Source organism: Perognathus longimembris, chromosome 2 (genome assembly GCF_023159225.1).
Source record: "Perognathus longimembris pacificus isolate PPM17 chromosome 2, ASM2315922v1, whole genome shotgun sequence".
Classification (NCBI taxonomy): domain Eukaryota; kingdom Metazoa; phylum Chordata; class Mammalia; order Rodentia; family Heteromyidae; genus Perognathus; species Perognathus longimembris.
The window spans coordinates 60,053,272-60,078,171 of NC_063162.1; the positions used below are offsets into that span (position 1 = coordinate 60,053,272).

The window sequence follows — 24,900 nt, forward strand, 5'->3', positions numbered from 1 at the left end:
TCCTCCCTTCCCTTTAGACAGGAGACAGCAGCAACTCCTTCATGTTCTTCCCAGGCACATACAGGCACATAGTCAGCTGAGTGTTTCCTTTCTTTTCATGGTATTGTCTATAATCTGAAAATATGTCCAGCTACTTAAAGACAGTATCCTGGAATTCTCCTCTCCCATTTTGAATCTTCTTGACCCCTTAGCTTAGGTTACCTCCTTGGGAACACTTCTCTGAGGTCTCCCTCTCCTAGCTCAGCAGGGTGGGGGGACATCCTCCTCTGCTCACCCACAGCACCTTCATCTCCTTCCCCATTGTGTTAGACTTTTCACATCCTGAAGGCCCTTGTAGTTCCCCTCCTTGTGCCTTCTGGTGGGTGGGGCACATGCAGATGCTGGCTACATACCTGGTACATGAAGGAAGGACAAATGATGCAGGGCTTGTGAACAACATGCTTGCATCAGATGCCTCCCCATGTTTGTAGCCCAGCTGGTGCACATGGCCCAGTTTCTCAGTGTTTAGCATTTAGTTAATCTGTATCAGACTCCTCTGGAGAGCTTATCAGTAGTGGCTTCTGAAATATCACTCTGCATCTGTTGAATGGAAACTTCTAAGGATGTTGCCAGGGGATATGGATCTTACCAGGATGCCTAAGTGATTTGTACATGTACTAAGTTTGGCGAGGGGGGGGGGCTGTTTTGTTTGTTTGTTAGCCCTGGGGCTTGGACTTAGGGCCTGGGCACTGTCCTTGAGCTTTTATTTACTCAAGGCTTGCACTCTTCCGCTTGAGTCACAGCTCCATTTATGGCTTCTTTTTTTTTTTTTTTGTAGTCAACTGGAGATAAAAGTCACAGTTTTTCCTGTCCTGGCTGGCTTTAAACCATACTTCTCGGCTCTCATCCTCCTGAGAAGCTGGGATTACAGGTGTAAACCACTGGTGCCTGGCCAAAGTAGGTTTTTAAATGAATGCCTATTAGCTGAGGAAAACACATTAAAGGAGGGAAGATCTGTGTTGGCTCATAGTGTTAGCGGTTAGCCATTTCCATTGGTCTGGGCCTGAGGAGAGACAGAGTATCATGGCAGTGGGAACTTGTGGGACAGAAGACTGCTCGCCTCATGGCAGCCAGGAAGTAAAGAAAAAGAGCCTTCTGGTGCCAGGGACGAGTTAGATCCTACTAGAGCATATTCTCAGTGGCCTGCTTCCTCCAGCTCAGGGTGCACCTCCAATAATGGCACTTAACTATGAATCTAAGTGGATTAATGCACTCATGATGATGACAGAGCCCTCACAATCCAGTTCCTTCTCAGGAGCCCACCAGCTGGCAACCAAGCCTTTGCCACACAGGCCTTCTGGGGACACAGCAGTGCAAATCCTGACAGTTCCAGAGTCTGGGTTTTACAGTGTGCAGAGTGGCTAGATACATACTTCAGTATCTATCCAGTCATTTGCCAAGGAGCAGATCCTCATGCTCTGCTTCAGGGCTTGTGATGTTTCACATTATAGTGGAGCAACTAAACAGCATCACAGTTATGGCCATTTCTGCCTGGTGTCCTCTGAACCTGCAGAGAAAGGTGAGAGGCTGTCTGTCTGAAGGCTCATGATGGCACTGACACAGGGAGGCAGGCAGGGGGCATCCCTGCTCCTCGTCTCAACCTGGAAGACTCAGCAGTATAAGGAGCCACACACTGGATTTCTTTCCGTATTTGCTAACTGTTGCACATATATGTGTGGAATATATATATATATGTATATATATGTACACATATATAGTTTTAGTATCTTTAGTTGTACAAAATGAGTTGACACTCAACAAAGCAGCTTATGAATATGATGCATCTTGATCAATGTTGCCCACATCCCTCCCTCCATATTGTTTTTAACATTCACTGATTGCAGTGTGACTGAACATTCCAAATAGTTGTGACCAAGGTAGAAGATGCAGACATCAGAGTCCATGAAGGCCTCTCTACTTTTTGATATTATTTTTTTTCTTACCAGCAATCTGCCTTATTTAAAAAAAAAAAAAAGGAAGCTGGATGCTGGTGGCTCACACTTGTAATCCTAGCTATTCAGGATGCGGAGATCTGAGGATTGTGGTTTGAAGTTGGCCTCAGATAGAAAAGTCTCCACAAGACTCTTATCTCCAATTAATCACTCGAAAAGCAGAAGTGGAGCTTTGGCTCAAGTGGTAGAGCGCTAGCCTTGAGCACAAAGAGGCTCAAAGACAGTGCCCAGGCCCAGAGTTCAAGTCCCACAAGCAACACACATACACAAAAATGGAGTGTACAGGCATATTTCTGTATCTTCAGGCTCTGCAGTCAAGGAGTCAACCAACAATGGATCAAAATTAATTTTAAAAAATCATGTCTGTTCTAAACATTATTGTTATTATTCCCTAGAGAATATAACATAACTATTTTAATGACATTGCATTATATTTGACATTTAAAATCATCTAGAGAGGATTTAAAGTATGAGGGAGGACATGCTTAGGTTATATGCAAATACTCTATTATTCCTTTAAGGAACTGAAATGCCTGTGAATTTGGTATCGAATTCCAGGAATGGCTGTAACCTGTCCCGTATGCCAGTCCTCCTCCATGTAGAAAGGGACAGATGACAAATGTGAGCAAGGCCTGGCACTGGTGGCTCATGCCTGGAATTCTATCTACAGAGGAGAGAGAATTTGAGGATTGAAGTTTATCTCCAATTAACCATCAAGAAGCTGGAAGTAGAGCTATGGTTCAATCTTTAGCATGCCAGTCTTGAGCCCAAAAGCCAAGTGGAAAGCACAAGGCCCTAAGTTCAAGCCCCAATACTGGTTAAATAAATGAATAAGCAAATAAATGAATAAATAAATAATTGTGAGCAAGGCAAAGGTTCACTCATCCAGTAGTACACATCACAGAAAAGAAGACAAGAGAATGAACCCATAGCTATGTTCAGTGATTTCTATTCCTCAGTTGTTCCACTTGCAAAATTTGAGCCCTGCACTGGGTTGCTAACAACACTAGAGGAATCTGCAGAGTCCCAGGTGGCCTCGCCTCTCTGGGGAATGACTGAGACCTGGTTGTGGGAGAATGTGCCGTGTCCATTCCCACCGAAGGATTCAGAGGACGATCGTCCTTCTAACCTCAGTGCCAGAACTTTAGGATTTCCAGACAACTTGTTTGTCACCACATACACAGCAAGCTACAGCTACCCTCTTAGCCAGCCACTCATCCAATATGGTAATATCTCAGCTGGCTGACTTCTTAAAAGTTCCACTTAAAAAGCAAGGTCCACTGTTCTAAACGTGGTCGATAGCATCGTGGCACCAGGGGTTTCATGATCATAAGTAACATAGGGAGGCACCCTCCCAGGGCTAATTTAAGTGGAAGAGCAAGTAATAGTTCACTTGGGCTCATTTTCTAGTTTTTAAATTGCCATTTCTTTTCTAGCAGGATCAATTTCTAAGCTATTGACCCAGCACTCACCAGACATTTTTCTTGTGGTTTGGTTTATTCTGGTTGTTACTTAAGTCTCCCCAAAGGGAAGCTCCCAATCATGGCATGATCTCAGAGGACCTCCCCACCCCACTGCAGGCTCTTCGGAGGTTGTGATGGTGGCCCCACCCACTGGGAGGGGAGAGTTCCTGGAGGTGCTTAGACCAGGGCTGGTGCAATGTGTAAATTTGATGTCAGTGTGTAAACCTAAAGACAGATTCTCCTCTGGGCCTCATCTGTAAATGTTATGTGGGAGAAAGTTTAAACAGCCTGGTGTAACCCTTGAATCAGTTTGTGTTATATTGCTACAATTAAATAGTTGAGACATGGTAGCTTTATAAAGAAAAGTTTATTTGGGTATGTAGGGCCAAAGGCCCACAACTAGTGATGGCTCTCTTGCTGGGAAAGGTTCCAAGGTGGCAGTGTATCAAGTAATAGGAGACAGGGAAAGTGTGATGGTTGTGTGTGTGTGTGTGTGTGTGCATGCACACGTGTGTGTGTGTGTGTGTGTATGTAGGCATAGGTAGGAGGATCATGGTCTAAGCCTGGTCCTGGGCAAGAACTTGAGACCCTATCTGAAAAATAGTTAAAGCAAAAAGTGGGATGGTTTAAGTAGTTGAGTGTCTAACTCCCATGGGCAAGGCCTTGATTTCAAAATCCTAGTACTGCCACATCACCACCACCACCACCACCACCATCATCATCATCATCATCATCATCATCATCATCATCATCATCACCATCATCATCATCAATCTTTGGGAGAATATACAGATGCTCCTTGATTTCTCCTAGGGTGACCACCCTAATCCTGATAAGATGAAAATATTCTAAATTGAAAATACATTGGATCCACTGAACCTGCCAGATATCACACACAGCCTGGCACATGTCTCCTTGTGGAGTCTGACTATTTCTCTTATACTCCCCAAGGTCGGCTCGGAGCTATGGCTTACTGCATTTGGCATCTTTAGGAAGATTCACATGGGAATGGCTGCTAGCCTAGGAAAAGATCACAATTCACAATCCAAACTGGTTTCTATGAAATGTACATTGCTTGCACACTACTGTTGAGTTGAACAGTGTCAAACTGAAGGTGGATACTGTGGGCGCAGGAACACAAGTATGGTGATGGCCCCTGGGAAGCCCAGAGATGCTGGGGCCCCCTCTTTATCATAACTGTGACTCCCTGACCATCTGGGGAGCGAATAAAATTGGAAACCAGTCTGCATTAGATTCTGCAGCTTGGGAGGCAGCCTGAGGGCGAGCTTCTCTCACAAAGTGGATTTAAGAGAGGCTTAGACACTCAGCTGCCTGTAGCAGGCTTGGTTACAGGAGTCAAGACTCTTAGCTTCTCTTCACTTAGGAAAAATCATTCAGCACCAACTCATCTCTGACTGTAGTGGTTAATGCTTGTCTTGGAACAAACCCCAGAATCTCAGTTTTCTGGCATTGGCTCTGATGTTGACTAAACCTTGACAAATTGGTTTGGAAAACTGGTACTCAGGGTCAGCTTTCCATGTTTCACTACTGTGGCCTCATCATTGCTCCAGAACATGAGCAAAGCTTAGCTTAGCTTTGTCCAAGACTGTGACATTCAGTCCCTTTTCCATTGTTGTAATGAAATACCTGATACTGAGTAATGATTATTAAAAAGAGAGGCTTATTTTGTTACACAGTTCTGGTGGGTAGAAAGTCAAAGCAATATGGTGCCAGTGTCTGGCTTCTAGTGAAGATCTCATGCTGGATAGAATTGCGTGGTGGGGGAGAGAAAGAAACAGAGAGAGAGAGAGAGAGAGAGAGAGAGAGTCAGAGAGACAGAGACACAGAGACACAGAGACAGAGACACAGAGAGAATCACATGGTGAGACAAGAAGCAAGTGAGCCAAAAATGTCTAACTCAATTATTACAACTGACTCCAGCTAGATGAATGACAGTCCATTTTAGAAACCAATCAGTTCTTCAGTGGTCTCATTAACCCCCCACTGTTCTGTTCTTCTGGGGAATTAAGCCTCTCTACATGAGTTCAAGTGGTAACAGATAATATTCAAACCATAACACTGGGGAACTGATCTGACCTCTTACCTTGCTTTTTCTTCCCAGAATATCTGCATTTGTATGGCTAGCAGTTAGCAAAAATTACCCCGAAAAACTGTTGGTCTTGGCCTCATTATCAGTCCCCACAGGCTCCTTGCTTGTTCCTCCTGGGCTCTGTGGCAGGAAAGGACCTGTTTTTGTCCTTACTATGTGTCAGGCTTGGGGTCACTGTCACGAGTGTGATTTGAGCTACAGTACCACTTTTGGTTTTCTGGTAGTGTCATGCCCAGATTTTGGGGTCCCCAAAGACCACCAAGGAGCTGAAAGCCTCTGTAATCACATGCTCGAGCCTGGGCACGCAGCGGGTCTGAATCGAGAGCCCCGACCTTCCATTCAGCAGGGTTATTATAGGGTTTTGGGGGACATTCCATGCGTCATATCATCACACAGAAAATCATACCACACCGCGGGAAAATCATAAAATAATCCTTAAGAATGATTGCCCTAATCAATGGTGGGAACAGGCCTGGTGAAGGTGATTGGCTAGCTTATAGGGTTTAAAATGATTGGTTTAGACAAATGATCTGGGTCACAAAGGTGTTGCCCGAGTCATCCTTAACTCGAGACATCTGGAACTTCAGGTATTTCCTGTTATTTCTTTTCTTTTCTTTTTAAATTTTTTTTCTTCTTTATTCTCAAGGTGAAGTACAGAGGGGTTACAGTTTCATATGTAAGACAAGTACATTTCTTTTTGTTTTGTTTTGTTTTTGTTGCCAGTCCTGGGGTGTGGACTCAGGGCCTGAGCACTGTCCCTGGCTTCTTTTTGCTCAAGGATAGCACTCTACCACTTGAGCCACAGTGCCACTTCTGGCTTTTTCTATATATGTGGTGCTGAGGAACTGAACCCAAGGCTTTATGTATACAAGGCGAGCACTTTACCACTAGGCCATATTCCCAGCCCCTCCTGTTATTTCTTTTTTTTTTAAATTTATTTATTTATTAAACAAAAATTTTTTGACAAGGTATTGTGCAAAAGGGGTACAGTTACATAGTAGGGCAGTACGTACATTTCTTGTGTTATCTTACACCGTGTTTTTCTTTCTCTTCCCAACCAATGTCAGGTAGACATATATATAATACACAATGTACCAAGAATATATACAGTAGCCACGTGGCCTACGCCAAAGAAAATTCGCCTAGGTCTTTAAATGTAATGTCTACAATAGACAGTATGTCGACAATTATCTTATATGAACGTACATACATAGCTTTTGAGCTATTGTGATCCACTGAGAGGTCAATTTTTGTTTGTTTGTTTGTTTTTTTGGCCAGTCCTGGGCCTTGGACTCCGGGCCTGAGCATTGTCCCTGGCTTCTTCCCGCTCAAGGCTAGCAATCCGCCACTTGAGCCACAGCGCCGCTTCTGGCCATTTTCTGTATATGTGGTGCTGGGGAATCGAACCTAGGGCCTCGTGTATCCGAGGCAGGCACTCTTGCCACTAGGCTATATCCCCAGCCCGAGAGGTCAATTTTTGACCTTTATATGTTGAGTAGTTGTTTGGTTTTAGTTACATAATGTAGGGTCACTAACCCAAACCTATGGGAAATACCATTTGACAAGAGGTATTTGGTTTCACAGACCTGGTCTCTACTGTCTCCCCGTCACCCCATCTTAACAGTCATATATCAGGGAGATCATGCCCCTTTGTTTTCTGTGTTCTAGGCTTGTCTTGATCAACATTATTTGTTCAAGTTCTGAACATTTCCCTGCAAATAACAATATTTCATCATTCCTAATGACTATGTAATATTCCATTGTGTCCATATTTTTTGGCTCCATTCATCTGTGGAGGGGCATCTGGGTTGTTTCCATATTTTGGCTATTGTGAATTGTGCCACGATAAACATGGAAGTGCAAATGTCTTTTTGATATCTTGGGACCTGCTGTTCATGATAGATGCCTAGAAGTGGAATGGCTGGGTCATAGGGTAGGTCTATATTGAGCTTTTTGAGAAACCTCCATACTGTTCTCCAAAGTGGTTGTACTAATTCGCATTCCCACCAACAATAGAAAAGGGTTCCTCTTTCTCCGCACTTCCTCCAGCATTTGTTGTTGCCTGAGTTCAGAGTATAGGCCATTCTAACTGGAGTGAGGTGGTATCTCAGGGTTGTTTTTATTTGCATTTCCTTTACTACCAGGGATGTTGAACATTTCCTCATATGTTTCTTTGCCATTTTTATTTCTTCTCTTGTGAAGTCTCTCTTTAGCTCCTTTGCCCATTTCCTAATTGGTTTATTGGGCTTGGAGGGGCTTAGTTTTTGGAGTTCTCTGTAGATGACAGATATCAGGCCTTTGTCTGTTGCTGTGCTGGTAAAGATCCTTTCCCATATCGTTGGCTGTCTTTCTATTTTGGTGGCTATGTCCTTAGATGTGCAGAAACTTATTAATTTGTAGTAGTCCCATTTGTCGAGTCTCTCCCCTATTTGTTGTGCCCCTGGGACTATATTCGGGAAGTTCCTTCCTGTGCCTATAAGTTCTAGCGTCTTTCCTACTCTGTCCTTCAGTAGTTTCAAGGATTCAGGTCTGATATTGAGGTCCTTGATCCATTTTGAGTTGATCTTGGTGCATGGTGATAGGCTTGGGTCTACTTTGAGTTTTCTGCATATGGTTGCCCAGTTCTCCCAGCACCAGTAGTTGAAGAGGCTATGTTTATTCCATTGTATGTCTTTAGCTCCTTTGTTGAATATCAGCTGACTGTAAGAGTGTGGTTTTATTTCTGGATCTTCAATTCTAATCCGTTGGTCTTCCGGTCTGTTTTTATACCAATACCAGGCTGTTTTTGTTATGATAGCTCTATAGTAGAGCTTGAAGTCTGGTATTGTGATACCTCCTGCACTGCTTTTTTTTGCCTAGAATTGCTTTGGCTATTCCAGGTCTTTTGCTGTTCCATATGAATTTATGGATTGCTTTCTCTATTTCAGTGAAGAATGTAACTGGGATTTTGATAGGGATTGCATTGAATTTGTATAACAATTTGGGCAATATGGCCATTTTCACTATATTGATTCTGCCTACCCATGAGCATGGGAGGTCTTTCCATCTCCTTGTGTCTTCTTTGATTTCCCTTATTAGATTTTTATAGTTCTCATTAAATAGGTCCGTCACGTCCTTGGTTAGGTTGATCCCTAGGTTTTTTTTTTTTTTTTTGGCTACTGTAAATGGAATTGTTTCCATAATTTCCTTTTCTGCTTGTCCATTGCTGGTGTACAGAAAAGCTGCTGACTTTTGTGGATTGATTTTGTATCCTGCTACCTTGCCAAAATGGTTTATTTGGTGTAGGGGTTTGGGTACTGAGTTTTTTGGGTCCTTCAGATATAAGATCATGCCGTCTGCGAATAGGGATAGCTTGATTTCTTCCTTGCCGATGTGGATCCCTTTGATGTCCTCCTCTTGCCTTATTGCTATGGCTAGGGATTCTAGCACTATGTTGAAAAGAAGTGGGGAGAGTGGGCATCCTTGTCTTGTTCCTGAGTTTAGTGGGAATGATTTTATTTTCTCTCCATTTAATATGATGTTAGCAGTTGGTCTGTTGTATATGGCTTTTATTGTTTTGAGGAATGTTCCATCTATTCCTGTTCTCTCCAGAGCTTTTAATAAGTATGGATATTGTATTTTGTCAAAGACTTTTTGGGCATCAACTGAGATAACAATGTGATTCTTGATTTTAGTTCTGTTTATGTGGTGAATTACATTGATTGATTTACAGATGTTGAACCATCCTTGTGATTGTGGGATGAAGCCTACTTGGTCATGATGTATAATTTTCTTGATCAGTTTCTGGTCCTGTTAGCTAATATTTTATTGAGGAGCTTTGCGTCTGTGTTCATTAATGATATTGGTCTGTAGTTCTCTTTTTTTGTTGGGTCTTTGCCTGGTTTGGGAATGAGTATGATATTAGCTTCATAGAATGAGTTTGGGACTTCTCCCTCTGTTTCTATTTCGCGGAAGAGTTTGAGGAGTATTGGTATTAGCTCCTCACTAAAGGTCTTATAGAATTCATTGGTGAATCCATCTGGGCTTAGCCTTTTCTTTGTTGGGAGTTCTTGATTATACCCTGTATCTCGCTGTAAGTTATTGGTTTATTTAGTTGATTTATTTCATCTTGGTTCAGTTTGGGCAGTTTATACTTCTCTAAGAATTGATCCATTTCTGTAAAATTATTGTTTTTTAGTGAGTAGAGGTTCTGAAAATAGTTCCTTATGATTGTTTGAATATCGTGTGTACTTGTTGTAATTTTTCCGGTGGAGTCCCTGATTTTACGTATATGAGTCTCTTCTCTTCTTTTTTTTGTAAGTCTTGTGAGGGGTCTGTCAATTTTATTTATCTTCTCAAAGAACCAGCTGTTAGTCTTATTTATTTGTTGAATGGTCTTTCTATTTTTGATCAGATTTATCTCTTCTTTAATCTTTGTGATCTCTCTCCTCCTAGTCATTTTAGATTTGATCATTTCTTGTTTCTCCAGTTGTTTTAGTTTCATCGTGAGGTTATTCACCAGCTCTGTTTCCATTCTTTTAATGTGAGTGCTGAGGACGCTGATCTTGCCCCTCAATACTGCCTTAGCTGTGTCCCATAGGTTTCTTTGTGATGTATTTTCATTGTCATTGTGGCTTATGAATTCGTTAATTTCATCTTTAATTTGGTCTATGGCCCAAGTGTTGGATAACAGTGTGGGGTTTAGCCTCCAAGAATGTGTATAGCTTCTGTGGTAACAGTTGTTATTGACGGTTGGTTACCTTTAATCCACTGTGGTCAGATATAATACATGGGATGGCGTCAATACTTTTGTATTTGCTGTGGTTCTTTTTGTGGGCTATGACATGGTCTATTTTGGAGTATGATCCATGGGCTGCTGAGAAGAAGGTGTATTGGGTCTCTGTAGGGTGGAAGATTCTGTATAGATCTGTCAGATCCATTTGGGATATGGTGTTACTTAGGTCCTCAGCTCCCCTGCTAATCCTCTGGGTGTTGGATCTGTCTCTTGGGGAGAGTGGGGTATTAAAGTCACCCATTATGATTGTGTTTGGGTCTATCTTGTTCTGTAGTTCTGTGAGAATTTGCTTGACATATGTAGGGCCTCTTGTGTTCGGTGAGTATACATTTATCACCGTGATGTCTTGATTCTGGAGTTTTCCTTGTATTAAAATGTAGTGACCTTCTTTGTCTTTTTGAGTTGATTTTAATGAGAAGTCCAGCTTGTTTGAGATCAAGATGGCTACTCCTGCCGTTTTGGTAGGTGCATTTGCTTGGAAGATCTTGCTCCATCCTTTCATTCGGAGCCTGTTTTTATCCCTTGCTGTAAGGTGGGTCTCTTGTAGACAACAGATGGCAACTTTTTGTTTGCAGATCCATTCTGCCAGTCTGCTCCTCTTTATTGGAGAGTTTATACCGTTTATATTCAAAGAGATCAAGGATAAGAGTGTTTTTTCTCCTTCCATTTTCTTGTTGGGCTGTTTTTCCTCTTTTCTTTTTCTTGTCTTTAGTGAGCTGCTCTTTCTGTTGGGCTTTGGCTATTGTAGTTTCTTTATGTTTCTGTCTGTGTGTCCTGTATAGTTTCTGTTGGGTGGTAGTTCCCTCTTAGAATTCGCTATAGGGCTGGTTTTTTATTCACATACTCCTTTAGATCCTCTTTGCTATGGAAAGATCTGATTTTCTCCTCGAATATGAACTCCAGCTTCGCTGGATATTTTATTTTAGGTTTGCAATTTTTGGCTTGTAGGACCTGGATGGTGTTCTTCCATTCTCTTCGCGCATGGTAGATTTGTGTGGAGAGGTCTGCTGTTATTCGGATTCTCTTCCCATTGTAATAAATTTCTTTCTTTGCTTTGTCTGCATTCAAAATTTGTTCTTTATTCTTGAGATTTGAAGTCTTGAATATTATGTGCCTTGGTGTGGCTTTTCTAGGATCTGGTCTGCCAGGTGTCCTTTAGGCTTCGGTTACCTGGATGGGGTCCCTTGTGAGATTGGGGAAGTTTTCTGCAATCACTTTATTGAGAATATTTTGAAGCCCTCTGCTCTGGTATTCGGCTCCTTCTTCTATTCCAATTATGTGCAGCTTATATCTCTTGTCTTTGTCCACTAGCTCCTAGATTAGTCTGCCCTGGAGCTTTACCGTTTCTTGGAGTGTGGTAGTTTTCTGCTTCTTATCGGCTGCATCATCGTCCAAGAGAGAAATTCTGGCTTCCATATGGTCAATTCTTTGTGCTGTGGATTCAAGTGCGGAGTTTATGGATGTTAGAGAGCTATTTATGGTTGCCAGGTCAGCTCTGATCGTGGAAATTTCTTCCTTTAAAGAGTTGTATTTTAAATCTATTTTTTTCATGCATTTCACTTTTCAGGATGTTAAGGTCTTCTTTGACAGAGGTTTGCACTATATCCATTTTTGCTTCCATTTCTTTCTTGGCTTCCTGGATGTCCTTCGAGACTTCCACTCTGAACTCCTGGAATTGTTTTCTGATTTCGTTTCTTAGGCTTTCCATCATTTCTGTTAGCATAGCCTCAGTTGTTTTTTTATTCTCCATCTCCTCTTCAGTTGTGCTGCTTTTTGGAGCTGGCGAGTTGGCTTGCCCTTTGATGAAATTTGTTATATTTCTTTGTGATTTGCGCATCTGGAGATCTGTGGGTGGCTTCCCTGGTTTGGCTTTGTACTGGTTCCCGCTGGTCCATCAGTGGTAGACTTGTTTGTGTCCTGGCTCTGGGTTTGAGTTTTTCTGTTGAACCTTACTGCCCAGTGGGTGAGCGTGCCCGTCTCGGTTGTTGCCGAGGTGGTCACCCTCACTGCACTTGGGGGTGGGTAGGTTCTGTGTCTTTCTCTGCGGGATAGTGTCCTGCCACTGTGTTGTGCTGACCCTAGCGTGTCCCTGGTGGGGTTTGCTGGTCGCTGATTCAGCGTGGCGTGGAGGCTTTTCTCTTCTTCGGTTCTTTTTTCCACTGGGTACCTTGGTCAGAGGAGCTCACCTCTCAGATTGAGATTTGCCGCTGAGAGGCAGCTTGTCCCCCTGTGCAGAGTGTGCCTACCACGGGCGCTGCCACTGCGGGGCCCTGTCTGCCTGTGTGGCTCGTGCCTATCAGAGCAGGCGCTGCTGTTGTGGGGCCCTGCCCACCTATGTGGCGGGTGTTGCAGCTTGCCTGCTTGTGCGTTTCTGCAGGGGGTTGGGCAGACGATCCTCCTGCTAGAGGACTAGCATGCTGGCCCACGCTGGCCCTCCGGGTGGCATGTGCATGTGCACTCTAGTGCTTCCTTTGGGGGTGTATTGAGCCGAGTTGTTGGAGAGTGCTTGTGCCCTCTGGCGAGTTTGCTGTGGGGGGCGGTATGGGTTGGCCCCGGTAGGATCAAGTGTCCGGAAACGGGTTGGTGCCTCCCCTGTGAGGGGTCGTGTGATCAGACCCAGATGTCCCTGCTGGGCTGGTATTGTACACCCTTGAGTCTGTGGTTGTTTTTCAAAAGACCGCTAGGACCAGGCGCCTCAGGTGGGGCTTCCAATGCCTACCAGACCCAGGGCCCCTGCTGGGGAGGAGGCGGGGCCAGTGCTGCCAGGTTCTGGCTCCTCTGCTGGGGGTTTGTGGGGGGATACCTTGGCGTGTCTCCTTTGTTCCCTCGGGGTAGGGAGGGAGCTCTAGCTTCTTTGTAGGTTTTGGGTCTCTGCTAGGGCTGGCCTCCCGTTTTGGGGGGAGGGGAATGGGGAACTTACTGGTCCTGGATTGTGTATGTGTACCGTGTTGCTGTGGGCTTTTCAGGGCTGGGTGCCGGGGTGTGGCGATTGGTCATTTGGTAGTGGCAGTCCCAGCACTCCCCGTCTGCGCTGCCCCGTTCCTGGCTGCTTGGTCCCGCGCCGCCATCTGTCTCAGTCGATCTGCGTTCCATCTGGGGTCCGTGGAACTCCTGGCGTGACTTTTCGGCTGTTGCTTCTCTGGTGGCTGAAGGTCTGTGGCCCCGCTTGCCGGCTCTGGGTCCCCTTTTCCAGCCTGGCCCTGTTTGGGCCAGGGTCGGCGGGTGGGTGGAGGGTGCCCCGGAGATTTTCTGGCTCTGTGTAGGTTATAGGCTCTTCTTTTTTTTTTTTTTTTTTTTGTTTCCTGTGTTTCTCTGTTGCTTCTGGTTGCTGGGTTTGCTGGGTTCTTGATGGGGTGGGTGTTGGGTGCTGGAGTTCCCAGCTCGCTATTCTGTTGGAGTGAGTTGGGGTACCTCCTTTCTGTGGCGGCGCCATCTTCCCTCTCCTCCTGTTATTTCTTGATTACTGGTTATTAAGAGAGTTTCACCGCCCAAAGAAGTCATTGACACTTTCTTTATTACTTGGTCATTATGAGAGTTTCACTGCCCAAAGGGGTTATTGACTCTTTTCCTGGAATCTCTGCACTTCTGTATTTTGTCACAGGGGCAGGTTTATGGCCTTAAGTCACACACCTGTTGGGAGTGGGCCTTATTTCTCAGAAGTGGCTACTCTCATTTATGAGGGACACATTAACCATGTTTCAGGAACACAAAACACACTGGCCACACCTCATTACCTTTCCTTTGTGTCACAATGGCTAAAGCATTCTAACTTTAACTGACCTCTGGTCAAATGAAGTCTCTCTGGCTACCTTGGTTATTTTAGATTGCATTTTGTTCAGGCTCTTTACATTGACATGTTCTGTAGTTATTCCAGGAAGCTTCAGGGCCCAGTCAGGCCCAAGCTACAATATAGAGGTACAACGGTTGCTCAGGTTCTTCAGTAGTGAGTTGGAGACAGGAGTCTCACAAACTTTCCTTCCCTGGTTGGCTTCAAACCAGGATCCTCAGATCTCAGCCTCCTGAGTTGCTAGGATTACAAGCATGAGTACCAGTCCCTAGCTTGGAAAAATTCTTTTTCTGTATCTGAGGGATGTTCTGTGCCTGGTGAACTTGCTTCACTGTTCACTGCAGAATGCTTTGCATTGTTGGGAGGAGAGGATTGAAGTGACAGAAAGGACTTTACAGTGTCTTATCCAGCAACAAGCAGCTCCTGCCTGGCTGAGGGTGGCAAAGATTTGGAGTAGATTAAAAATTGCACAGGGTATCGAATGCAGAAGTGCCACATAGTCTGTGAATAGCAGTAGAGCCTATTTGTGTGTGTGTGTGTGTGTGTGTGTGTGTGTGTGTGTGTGTGTGTGCTAGTACTAGGAATCAGACTCTAGCCCTCACTCTCACTCGCAGCATTTTTGCTCAAGGCTGGCCCTCTGCCACTTGAACCACAGTTCCACTTGCAGTTTTATGCTGGTTAATTGAAGATAAGAGTCACACGGATTTGTCTGCTTGGGCTGACTTTGCAGTGCAATCCTCAGATCTCAGTCTCCCGAGTGCTAGGATGACAGGCACATAGTCTGTCATTCTTACAAGACACCTCTGTTCTCACATGCAGATGCCCTGGTCACTGTCCCCTTCTCCTCGCACACAGCCTGACTGTGGCATTCTGTCTCCAGGTGACACAGAAGATCCCCCTGGTGATTGTAAAAGGCCACCTGGTCTCAGAAGGCATCCTGCTCTTCGGCCGTCAACACTTCTACGTCTGTGAGAACTTCACCCTGTCCCCCACGGGTGATGTCTACTGCACCCGCCACTGCTTATCCAAGTGAGTTTTCCACTTCTTCCAGCAGATTTGCCCCAGTCCTGCCTCTTTCTCAGCCACCCCTTCCTTCCAGACTCCCATTTGGTTCCTACTATGGACTTGGGCTATGAAATGGAGCCATGAGACAAAACAACCACCTTCAGACATAACCCATCCATAGCCGTGTTCCCCACAGCCAGTGTCTGAAATGGGTGACATCATGGCTGCTCCCTATGTCTCTCCTGGTGTGGAATGGAACACGATTCTCTTAGCTATTTCCTCAGGTTCTTGGGTAGTTGAATTCAGTCACATTGGCTTACATATTTAATTATTTGTTGGCTGATCATTGCTAGGTGTCTACACAGTGGTCAGGGCCCTTCATGCTGCCCATAGCACAAACAGCACACACAGGTTCTCTGGAGGAAGAGTGGATGGATCAGTGTCTTCATATAATGATGGAGGCACTTGGACTTCCGTATTTAGATGACCTGGACTGGTGTGTGAGATGGATAGCTTCCTGAGGAGGTGGCTCTTGGAGGATGGGCGAGGTTTGGGCAGAAATCTTCAGTCATTTTGACATCAATATTTGACATCTTAGGCAAGAAATTCTGAAGTCCCTTTTTAACAGCAAGCATAATCAAATCTATCTGTATTCAACTAGCCTTCCTGATCAATTCTCCGCATTCAACTAACTCTTACTGACCAATTCTCTTGTGTTCATAAAGTACAGCCATTCAAAATCAAATTGATGAGGGTGGAAGTTTTTCTAAAAGTCCAGTTGTGAAGTTATACTTTTCACTTGGTCCTTGCTTTGGAAGATGTTGGGAGGAAGATTGCCTGAGAGACAGGCTTTCTCCTAGCAAAGGTGGTGTGATGAGAGTGTGCATTCTTAGTCCTGTGATTTTGCAGGCTAGCTTACATCCAAATTACCCAGAGGTCTCATTGGAACACAGACTTGAGGGCCCTGATCGCTCTCTAATTTCTAACCCTATTGGTCTTGGGTAGGAACTGAGATGCAACTATGTTCCCAGCTCAAGGGGATTCTAGCACTTGCTTGAGTTCCTGGCAAAGAAATGAGAGTTGTAATCTGCAAGTGGGTAAGCAGTTGAATCCCCAGTGTCTGTGTCAGGAACCCTGGGAGGGTGGGTGTGGAAGAGGAGCTGTCAGCCTACCCTCTTTAGATTTAGATTTGCTTTCTAGTCCTTGGCATCATTCTCTCTGCTAATTTCCATCTTTTATTCATATCAAACGCTCACTGATTGCCGCAAGTCTTCTGTGCTTTTCCAAGGCAGGAGGAACATAATTAATACTTGGCACGCTCTTCTCATCTTATTGCTCATATTTTATTGATACTGATCAATAGTGACAATGGGTCTGCAGACTTGCCTTTCCCAAAGCTGGTGAAAGCTTTCTACTCTACCTGTGGACACAGTGTATCCACATGTAGATGTGCATAATCCATCGTCTCACACTCTACCTGGGTTTGGATTGAGCTGGTGTTAGATAAGATAGTATTGATTAGGTGTGTTGTGTTTAAGAGGTATTTCTAATCGTGATCAAATCGACTCTCTTCTGCACTCTGAATAGAAGCCCAGTGGTCAAGTTGAGCACATTCACTTGATTTATGATGACAAGAGAGACTTCCCCTGTCTGGAAAGGTACTTTTCTATAGTGCAAAGAGGAATAGTGTGAAAACAAATTACTACACCAGTGTGTCATGGGGGAATTGCACTGGTAATTTTAGTTCCCATACCTCAAAGAAATGTTTGTTACTCAGACAGCTCCAGCCCCCCCAGGTCTTGTCTGCTGCCCAGAGAAACTCCTGGTGCTCCTGGCGAGATGGTTCTTAGTGGCAAGCTTGTAGATCACAGCAGATCAATGGGGATTACGTCTGACTTTGACCATGGAGACTAAGGAAGATACATAAATAAGCCTGTTAAAAATAGAGCCAAGTCAACCCTGAAAGGCTTCTCTAGAAGACTACTATCAAGTTGAGTACAGTTGATCATTAGACCTTGAAAGAGACTCTCTGATGTACTATAAAACCCTCTGAACAAAGCCTAAGAACACTGCAAATTCCCCATGACTGACTGGACTTATTTATTGAGAGCCTTCAGCAGAAACATTCTAAGAAGATTAATTTTTTACTTTTACTGGGTTTCCTCTTTGGCTATATTAGTTTGCTGGGCCTGTCAAAAGCTAGGTGCCTTAACTTACAAAAGTGAACAGAAGTTTATTGTTTCACAGCCCCAGATGCTAGAAGTACAAAATCAAGGTGTCAGCAGAGCCTTGTTCTCTTCACTGCTCAAAAGCCTCATTTCTTTCAGCTTATGGATTTGTGGACAGTCCCTGGCATCCCTTGGCTCATAGCTGCATGAAGCCAATCACGTGTTACATGGTTTTCTCCCTCTGTGTCTTCACATCATCTTCCCTAAGTGTTTGTCTCTGTGTTCACATTTCCAGTTTTTATGAAGAACCAGTTATGATTAGAGCCTACCCTGGTGACCTCATTTTAACTTGAAACCCTCTGAAATGCCCTATTTACAAATAGAGTCACATTATGACCTTAACCTATCTCCTCGGGGTAGGTCATAATTTGATCCAAAATAATGGTCATTCCAGCCTGTAATATAGAACATCTGATCCATTTTGTAGGAACCTAAATCATCCAGCAGAACCCTAGAGATGAGCTCTTAAATCAAGATGCAACCTCCACAACTGTGAGCACATTTAAGGCACCATTTCTCTGTTTAATTCTAAAACTATTTGTTGAAAATATACCTTATGCTAGGTGCTATGGAAGGTTCTCCAGATACAAAGGGGTGAGTCAGACATGGGCTGAGCCCAGTGAAGAGCTGATAATTGAGTGGCAGATTCCAGGGACACATTTCAGGCACAATTCAGACAGTTTATTGAGTAACTGCAAATGAGGGTGGACAGCAAAGTGCATTTCTTTTCCTTTTTCCCTCCTTCCCTCCCTCTCTCCCTCCCTCCCTCCCTCCCTCCCTCCCTCCCTCCCTCCCTCCCTCCCTCCCTCCCTCCCTCCCTCCCTCCCTCCCTCTCTCCCTCCCTGTGCTGGTCCTGGAGCTTGAATTCAGGGCCTGGGCACTGTCCTTGAGCTTTTTTGCTCAAGGCTAGCACTCTGCCACTTGAGCCACAGATCCACTTCTGGCTTTTTTGGTACTTAAATGAAGATGAGAGTCTCACAAACTTTCCTGCCTAGGCTGACTTTGAACCTTGATCCTCAGATCTCAGGTTTCTGAATGAATAACTTGGATTACAGGCATGGGCCACTGGCACTCAGCTCCAACTGTATTTTTGATATCTACTCCTGCTGGCAAGGACTAGGGCAATCAGTATGATAACTGTTACTTAGCTGACTGTGATGTCCCTAATAAGGACATTGAAAGTCCTCTAGGATGCTGTCAGTAGCTGTGGGAGAGTACCACGGCAACAGTGTCCTATGAGCCGCAGCTGCCGATCTCTTTAAAGAAGACTGTGGACAAGCTGCCCCTTCATACCCATTGGCAGGGATGCCTGAGCATAGATTTGTTCTTCACATGTAGGGCATGTTGTGGGAATCATGCTACAGAAGACAGACCTCAATTTTGGCTTCTACCAGTGAATTCAACAGTGTATAACATTTAGCTTTCATATTCCTAGCTACTCAGGAGGCTGAGGATCACAGTTTGAAGCCAGCCCAGGCAGGAAAATCCATGAGACTCTTATCTCCAATAAGCTACTCAGAAAAAGCTGAAAGTGGTGCTGTGACTTAAGTGGTAGAGCACTAACTTTGAGCAAAAGAAGTTCAGAGTCAGCTCCCAGGCCCTGAGTTCAAGCTCCACAACTGACCCCCCTCCCTGAAAAAAAAATCAGCTTTTCTGAAAATTCTAGTTGGTCTGACTATTCTTGTCCTATAAGGTCATACAGCTCCCATACTCAACACCTGCAAGCCCCTCCCACTTGCCCAGTGCCTTCTCCCTCTTGCTATCAGTGTTTTAAAGACCTATATCACAGAATCTGGGAGCAGAAGTAAAGTGTGAGGAGAGTGCTGGCAGGAAGAGCCTTGAAAAAACTTTAAGGAAACCTCCTCAGGGAGGGAAGATAGGATTGAAAAAGCATAGGTTAGGACCAGAGACTCTGGGTTTGAATCCAAGTTCTATCTCTTAACAACCATGTGACCTTGGAAAGGCCTCCTCTCTCTGGAATGCAGTTTCCTGGTTGAGATTATGGGACCAAGGACAATGTGTGCTCAGTGGGGGTTCCTTTGGGGGAGGATCAGATGAAACAGCAGATGGGGAAGTGCTTGGCACTCAGGACTATGGCAATCATTGGGCAAACATGCTGAGGCTCTGGGGAAGATGTGGGGCAGAGAACCATGGGAGAAGACCTGTGCCCTGTCACAGGCTGCAGAGGATAGAAGCAAAGCAAATGACAGTTGCAGTGTTGAGGACATTGCCATGGTTCCTATAGCAAGGGCCTTGGGTATCATTCTCACCAGGCCTTCATCTGACCTGCTGTGTGGCCTAAGCCTGGGGGAAGAGGTAAGGTTATAACTGTGCTCAGTGGGAGTCAGTGTCCTTGGAGGGAAGTTTAGATCAGAATCCAGCAGAGACAAAAGACCTTGGCCAGCAGCAAATTTGAATGAAAGCATTCTGGCAGAACTGTCTAGACCCAAAGCCACATTAGCCACTATATATATTTAGTAGTCAGTTGGTGATCTTGTGGACTTCCTGCCCAGCTGACTTCAAGCCCTGATCCTCAGATCCTCCTGAGTAGCAAGAACTACAGGTGTGAACCACTGACACTCTGGCCCTGGCTCACATTTTATACTTGGTTAGACCTGCAGTCATTGCTCAAAGCAGAGGGTCTTTGAGGCTTATCCTGAGAAGGAGCAGGAGGGTGCCAGGGAACTTGACTTTGCCTCTTCATAGATGAGCAGTGAGTGAGCTTCTCTTCTACCCTCCAGTTGATATCTGGGAGCTGCAATCCTTGGGTCAGGTCTTTTGTCTTGTGGTCTCAAAGAGGGAGAAGTTAAATGGCAAAGACTTATTAAAGATAAAGATAAGCCAAGGTCCTGCTAGAAAGGAGGGGTCCATGGGAGGACATCACATGAGTGGTTGTGCAGGAGTTCATAAGGTATCTCCCAGAAAGAGTTCAAATGGCTCAAGTGGCAGAGTGCCAGCTTGGAGCAAGAAAAGCCAGCCAAGAATGCAAGGCCCCAAGTTCAAGTTCTAATATTAGCAAACATGCCAAAAAAGAAATAACTGCAAAACAATAATTTATCATAATAAAAGTTATTTAAAGGGGCTGGGGATATGGTCTAGTGGCAAGAGTGCTTGCTTCCTATACATGAGGCCCTGGGTTCAATTCCCCAGCACCACATATACAGAAAATGGCCAGAAGTGGCGCTGTGGCTCAAGTGGCAGAGTGCTAGCCTTGAGCAAAAAGAAGCCAGGGACAGTGGTCAGGCCCTGAGTCCAAGCCCAGGACTGGCCAAAAAAAAAAAAAAAAAAAAGTTATTTAAAGCTTATAAATGGTTTACTTACAAAAGAGCCAACAATGGTTAAGATACACAGCTAAGAGGAGCTGTGCCATTTTGAAAATCAAACTTTACTTTTCTATAAGATCTTGAGAGTTGACCTTTAATCTAATTGAGCATCTGCCCATCTGCCTCCTGGTGACTGACAGGAGGACTTCCAATTTGTCCTGTGCACTTGGTCTGAAATCAAAAACTTCAGCATGGCCACAGAGCTCTGGATGGACTATACCAGTCTCCACTGTCTCTTTAGGCTCTTAGGGGGCCAGTGGGACCCCTTTACAGTTTGGCAACTGTAATGGGGTTCCCCCAAGGGAGGGGACCACAGTGTAATGGGGTCTGAGGGGGGGAAATCCCCCATCCCTACAAGAGTCCACCACTCAGAGACAGTCTAAAGTAAAAAATGGATTTACTGGGGAAGTAAAAAGTATACTGATCAGTCAAGGTCACGGCCCAGACTTGGGAGCTGGAACCATGACCTTAAAAAGTAGGCTGGCTAGCCAGGGCAGCAGCCCAGACTGGGGGGCTGGGACCATGTGCCAGGGAACATGCTTGGGGTCGGGTCATAAAGGCAAACATCACATGGTCAAGCGTGCCACACGCAGGTGGCCAATGAGGTTACAACACTTACAGAGCATGCCAAGTCACACGCAGGTGGCCAATGGAGCTACAATCTGTCTCATATCAACTGTTTGAACCAACCTATCATTTTAGTTAGAATTGGTGCATGGATTTGGTGGGGCTCACATGATGCAGGCGGATACGCCTACTCTTGGGAGGACTCAGGTGGTCAATCAGTTTATACAATCTTATCACAGTGAAGGGGAACTTCCCTGGGTAGGGCGGGGGAGATCTTAGTGAAGATGGAGACAGCTTCTGCTCTCTGTAACTAGTCTGAGATGGAGTCAATCTGACACCCCTCAACAGCCAATAATGGTTGCTGGCCAGATCTGACCTCCATATTACAGCAACTACCAGAAGCTTCTTCCATCAAAGTGAATGTGTTTTCTAGGCACCAAAGTTGCTCATACCCATAATCCTAGCTATTCAGTAGGCTGAGATCTGAGGTTTCAAGTTTGAAGTTTGTGAGATTATTATCTCCCGTTAACCACCAAAACACTAGAAGTAGAACTGTGGCATGACTGGTACAGTGCCAACCTTGAGTGGAAAAAGTTAGAGGATAGTGCCCAGGCCTTGTGTTCAAACCCCAGTACTGGGGCTGGGAATGTGGCTTAATGGTAGAGTGCTTGCCTAGCATGTATGAAGCCTTGGGTTCAATTCCTCAGCACCACATAAACAGAAAAAGCCAGAAGTGGCACTGGCTAAAGAGGTAGAGTGCTAGCCTTGAGCAAAATGAAGCCAGAGACAGTGCTCAGGCTCTGAGTTCAAGCCCCAGTACCAATGCATGCGCGCGTGCGCGCGCGCGCACACACACACACACACACACACACACTCTCCTCACCAAGCTTGGATGTCACAAGCTAAATGAGTTGTAGCTTCTCATCAGTAGTTTTTGCTGTGTGATTAGTGCTGTCTTCAGCATTGAGTGGATCCCTTTTTGTCTCAAGCTGGGCATACCCAGTAATTCAATGCACATAGAGAGCTAGAGAGAGCTCAAGAGAGCTAGAGAGCGCTCAGGGATGGGGATGGGGACTGGAGGGTCGTGTGTTTTAGCCCCTTCTCCCAGAGCCCAGCACCTGGAAAGTGTTCAGAGCATCCCATTCCCTGTACACACTCTGTGACAGCGTAGTTCTGTTCCCTCACCTAGTGGGGCAGCAGAGCTCCCAGTGTCAGAGCCTCAGGTGCTGGAGTGAATATGACCCAGCACTTAGAAATTGCTGGCCAGGTTAACAAGAGTTTTCACCCCAGCTGGCAAAACCATAGCCTCCTCTACTGTATCTCCAGAAACCTGTGTAGGACCAGTGGAGGGCACAAGATGGAGGGAGTCTGTCCAGCCCCCCGTCCTGCTCATGTCCAAACCTGGTCTCTCTGCTCATCATGTTTCCTTTCTAGCATCAGCGACCCCTTCATTTTCAACCTGTGCAGCAAAGACAGGTCGTCCGACCATTACTCCTGCCAGCGGCACAGCTATAAGGACCTCAGGGAGCTCCGGCAAGCCCACTTCCTCCTGCAGGTATGTCCAAGGCTGATGGGAAGGCTGCCTCCTGGTGGGACAGGTCAGCTAAGCACCACAGAGGCTATTTCTCTGTGACCTCTGGTGACCCCTGCGCACAGCCCTAGGGGAACACTTGTGAGTCTCAGGTGAGTGTTGGGCCCAGCTGCTGGCAGCTCTACCTTCTACTTTGTCTTCAGTCCAGGCCGTTGGCTTTGGGGCCCTTCTCTTGCTCACTGGGTCATGGATGATCCTGCCTCTTTGCCTTTTTACTTTTGTGTGTGTGTGTGGGGGGGGGTGGGGTGGTAGTTGATGGTGATGGCTTGATCTCAGAGCCTGGTGCTCTCCCTTGGTCTTTTCACTCAAGGCTGGGGCTCTTCTACTTAAGCCACATCTCCACTTCCAGCCTTTTGCTGGTCCATTGGAGTTAAGAGTCTCACAAGCTTTTCTGCCCAGGCTGGCTTTGAACCATGATTCTCAGATCTCAGCCTCCTGAGTAGTGAGGATTACAGACATAAGCCACCAGAACCCAGCAGCCTCTCTGCTTTCTTTTCTTTCCACATATTCCAGTGTTGCATTGGTGATTTAGGGATTTAGGACACTATGGCTATACTACATTGCCAGATGGCTTGATGGCTCAGTCTAGTGCTGCTTGCCCTGCTGACACCCCTCCCCACTGCTGGCCCCTCTCCCCTGACCTCCTCATCTTCCAACCCTTACTGTTGGGCCTATCTCTGGGTTCCTGATGATTTCCTAGGCCAGGTAGCTTGGAGACCTGCTGACTTTCCTATCTGATCAGCCTCTCCCAGAGCATCCCCATTGCTAGCAGAGGTTTCCCAGGCACTGACAGGAGCTGGTAGCTCCTTTCAGAGAAGCTTTATCTTGTGAATAAGCCAGTCTGCTTGGAGCCATTGCCTCAGAGGTCGAGGTAGGAGGATACACTCCAGTGGCCTTGAACATAGGTCACCTCCATCTGACAGACCTCAGCAAGATCAAGCTGCACCCCAGCCCCAGGCCTGTGAGGCAGCTGGGGGCAGAACATAAAGAGATGTAGGGCCCCCACTCCCTTTCTCTGCAGGGCCTGGCTAGTTCTGAAGGCCAGCCAGTAGGCATTGTTTGTTCCTGATGAACTTAATAAGGGCACCTTTGATTGATAACTTTTAAGTGTATGGAACATTTAATTCACCATGAGTCTCCAGCAGGAGCTTCATTAGTATTCTTTGAAACTGAAGCTCAATGAGGCTTTTCGGGAAGGTAGATTCTAGAAAGTACCAGCTGCCCTCTGGATCAGGGGCTAGCCAGTGGCACTGGGTCTCAGCCTCTGATGAGTCCTTTCTCCTCCTTGCTACTGCTTTTGTCTTGAGCTTCTTGAACTCTGGAGAATAAACTACAAGATGTGCATGAAGAGATGGCCATGCCAGGCAGACTCTGGGCAAGTGAAGGGGACCACGTCTGATCCAGGCTGTGGCCCATTTGATCATTGGAAGGTCTCACCCTTCAGTACACAGAGACCATGCCTTATCTTTCTCACCCTGGTAACATACAGTGATAACCATGTTTTGGGGCACAGAGTAGGTACTGGAAGCTACCTTTCATGATTCTGTGTCCACCTTGTAAGTCACTTATAGTAGCAAATAGCTTTAGTGAGTTTCTTTTCTTCAGTAAACAATGATTGTTTCCAGATGGTTGGTTATTTGCCCTATGGTGATAGAAGCCAGACATAGGAGACTCGTTTGTGTGTGTGTGTGTGTGTGTGTGTGTGTATGTGTGTGTGTGTGTGTTGCTAAGTGGGGTAAGTAGCCTAAGGGGGAGCTTTGGGAACCAGACTACCAATCGTCCAGCTGTGTTTCTCCCAGGAGAAAGTCAGATCCTGGCTCCAGATAGCCAGTGTAAGCTGGAGTTCCAGTAAATTCTGTGGGTTCTAGTTTGCTTTCTGTTTTGCACATTATTTGTTTCTCCTTGTACAGAAAAACACCCCGGACTCTTACTTGTCAGCAGAAGAGAGGGTTGGGAATATTATTGCAAGTGCCTCCCCTTTGCCCAGGCACTTTGATGCCTGCGACCGGAAGCTCATTTCCACCCAGGTGGAAGTGGGACACGATTGCAGTTAGACACAGG

The 24,900-nt window shown here is 45.5% G+C and overlaps 1 protein-coding gene across 1 annotated transcript in view; it reads left to right on the forward strand.

Moving 5' to 3' along the window:
• Wdfy4 (WDFY family member 4) overlaps positions 1 to 24,900 on the forward strand; it is a 268,449-nt gene that overhangs the window by 169,634 nt on the left and 73,915 nt on the right. Inside the window, exons 44-45 of the mRNA XM_048339220.1 lie at positions 15,006 to 15,154; positions 22,683 to 22,803. Coding sequence (XP_048195177.1) covers positions 15,006 to 15,154; positions 22,683 to 22,803 — 270 coding nt within the window. The remainder of the gene's footprint in view (positions 1 to 15,005; positions 15,155 to 22,682; positions 22,804 to 24,900) is intronic.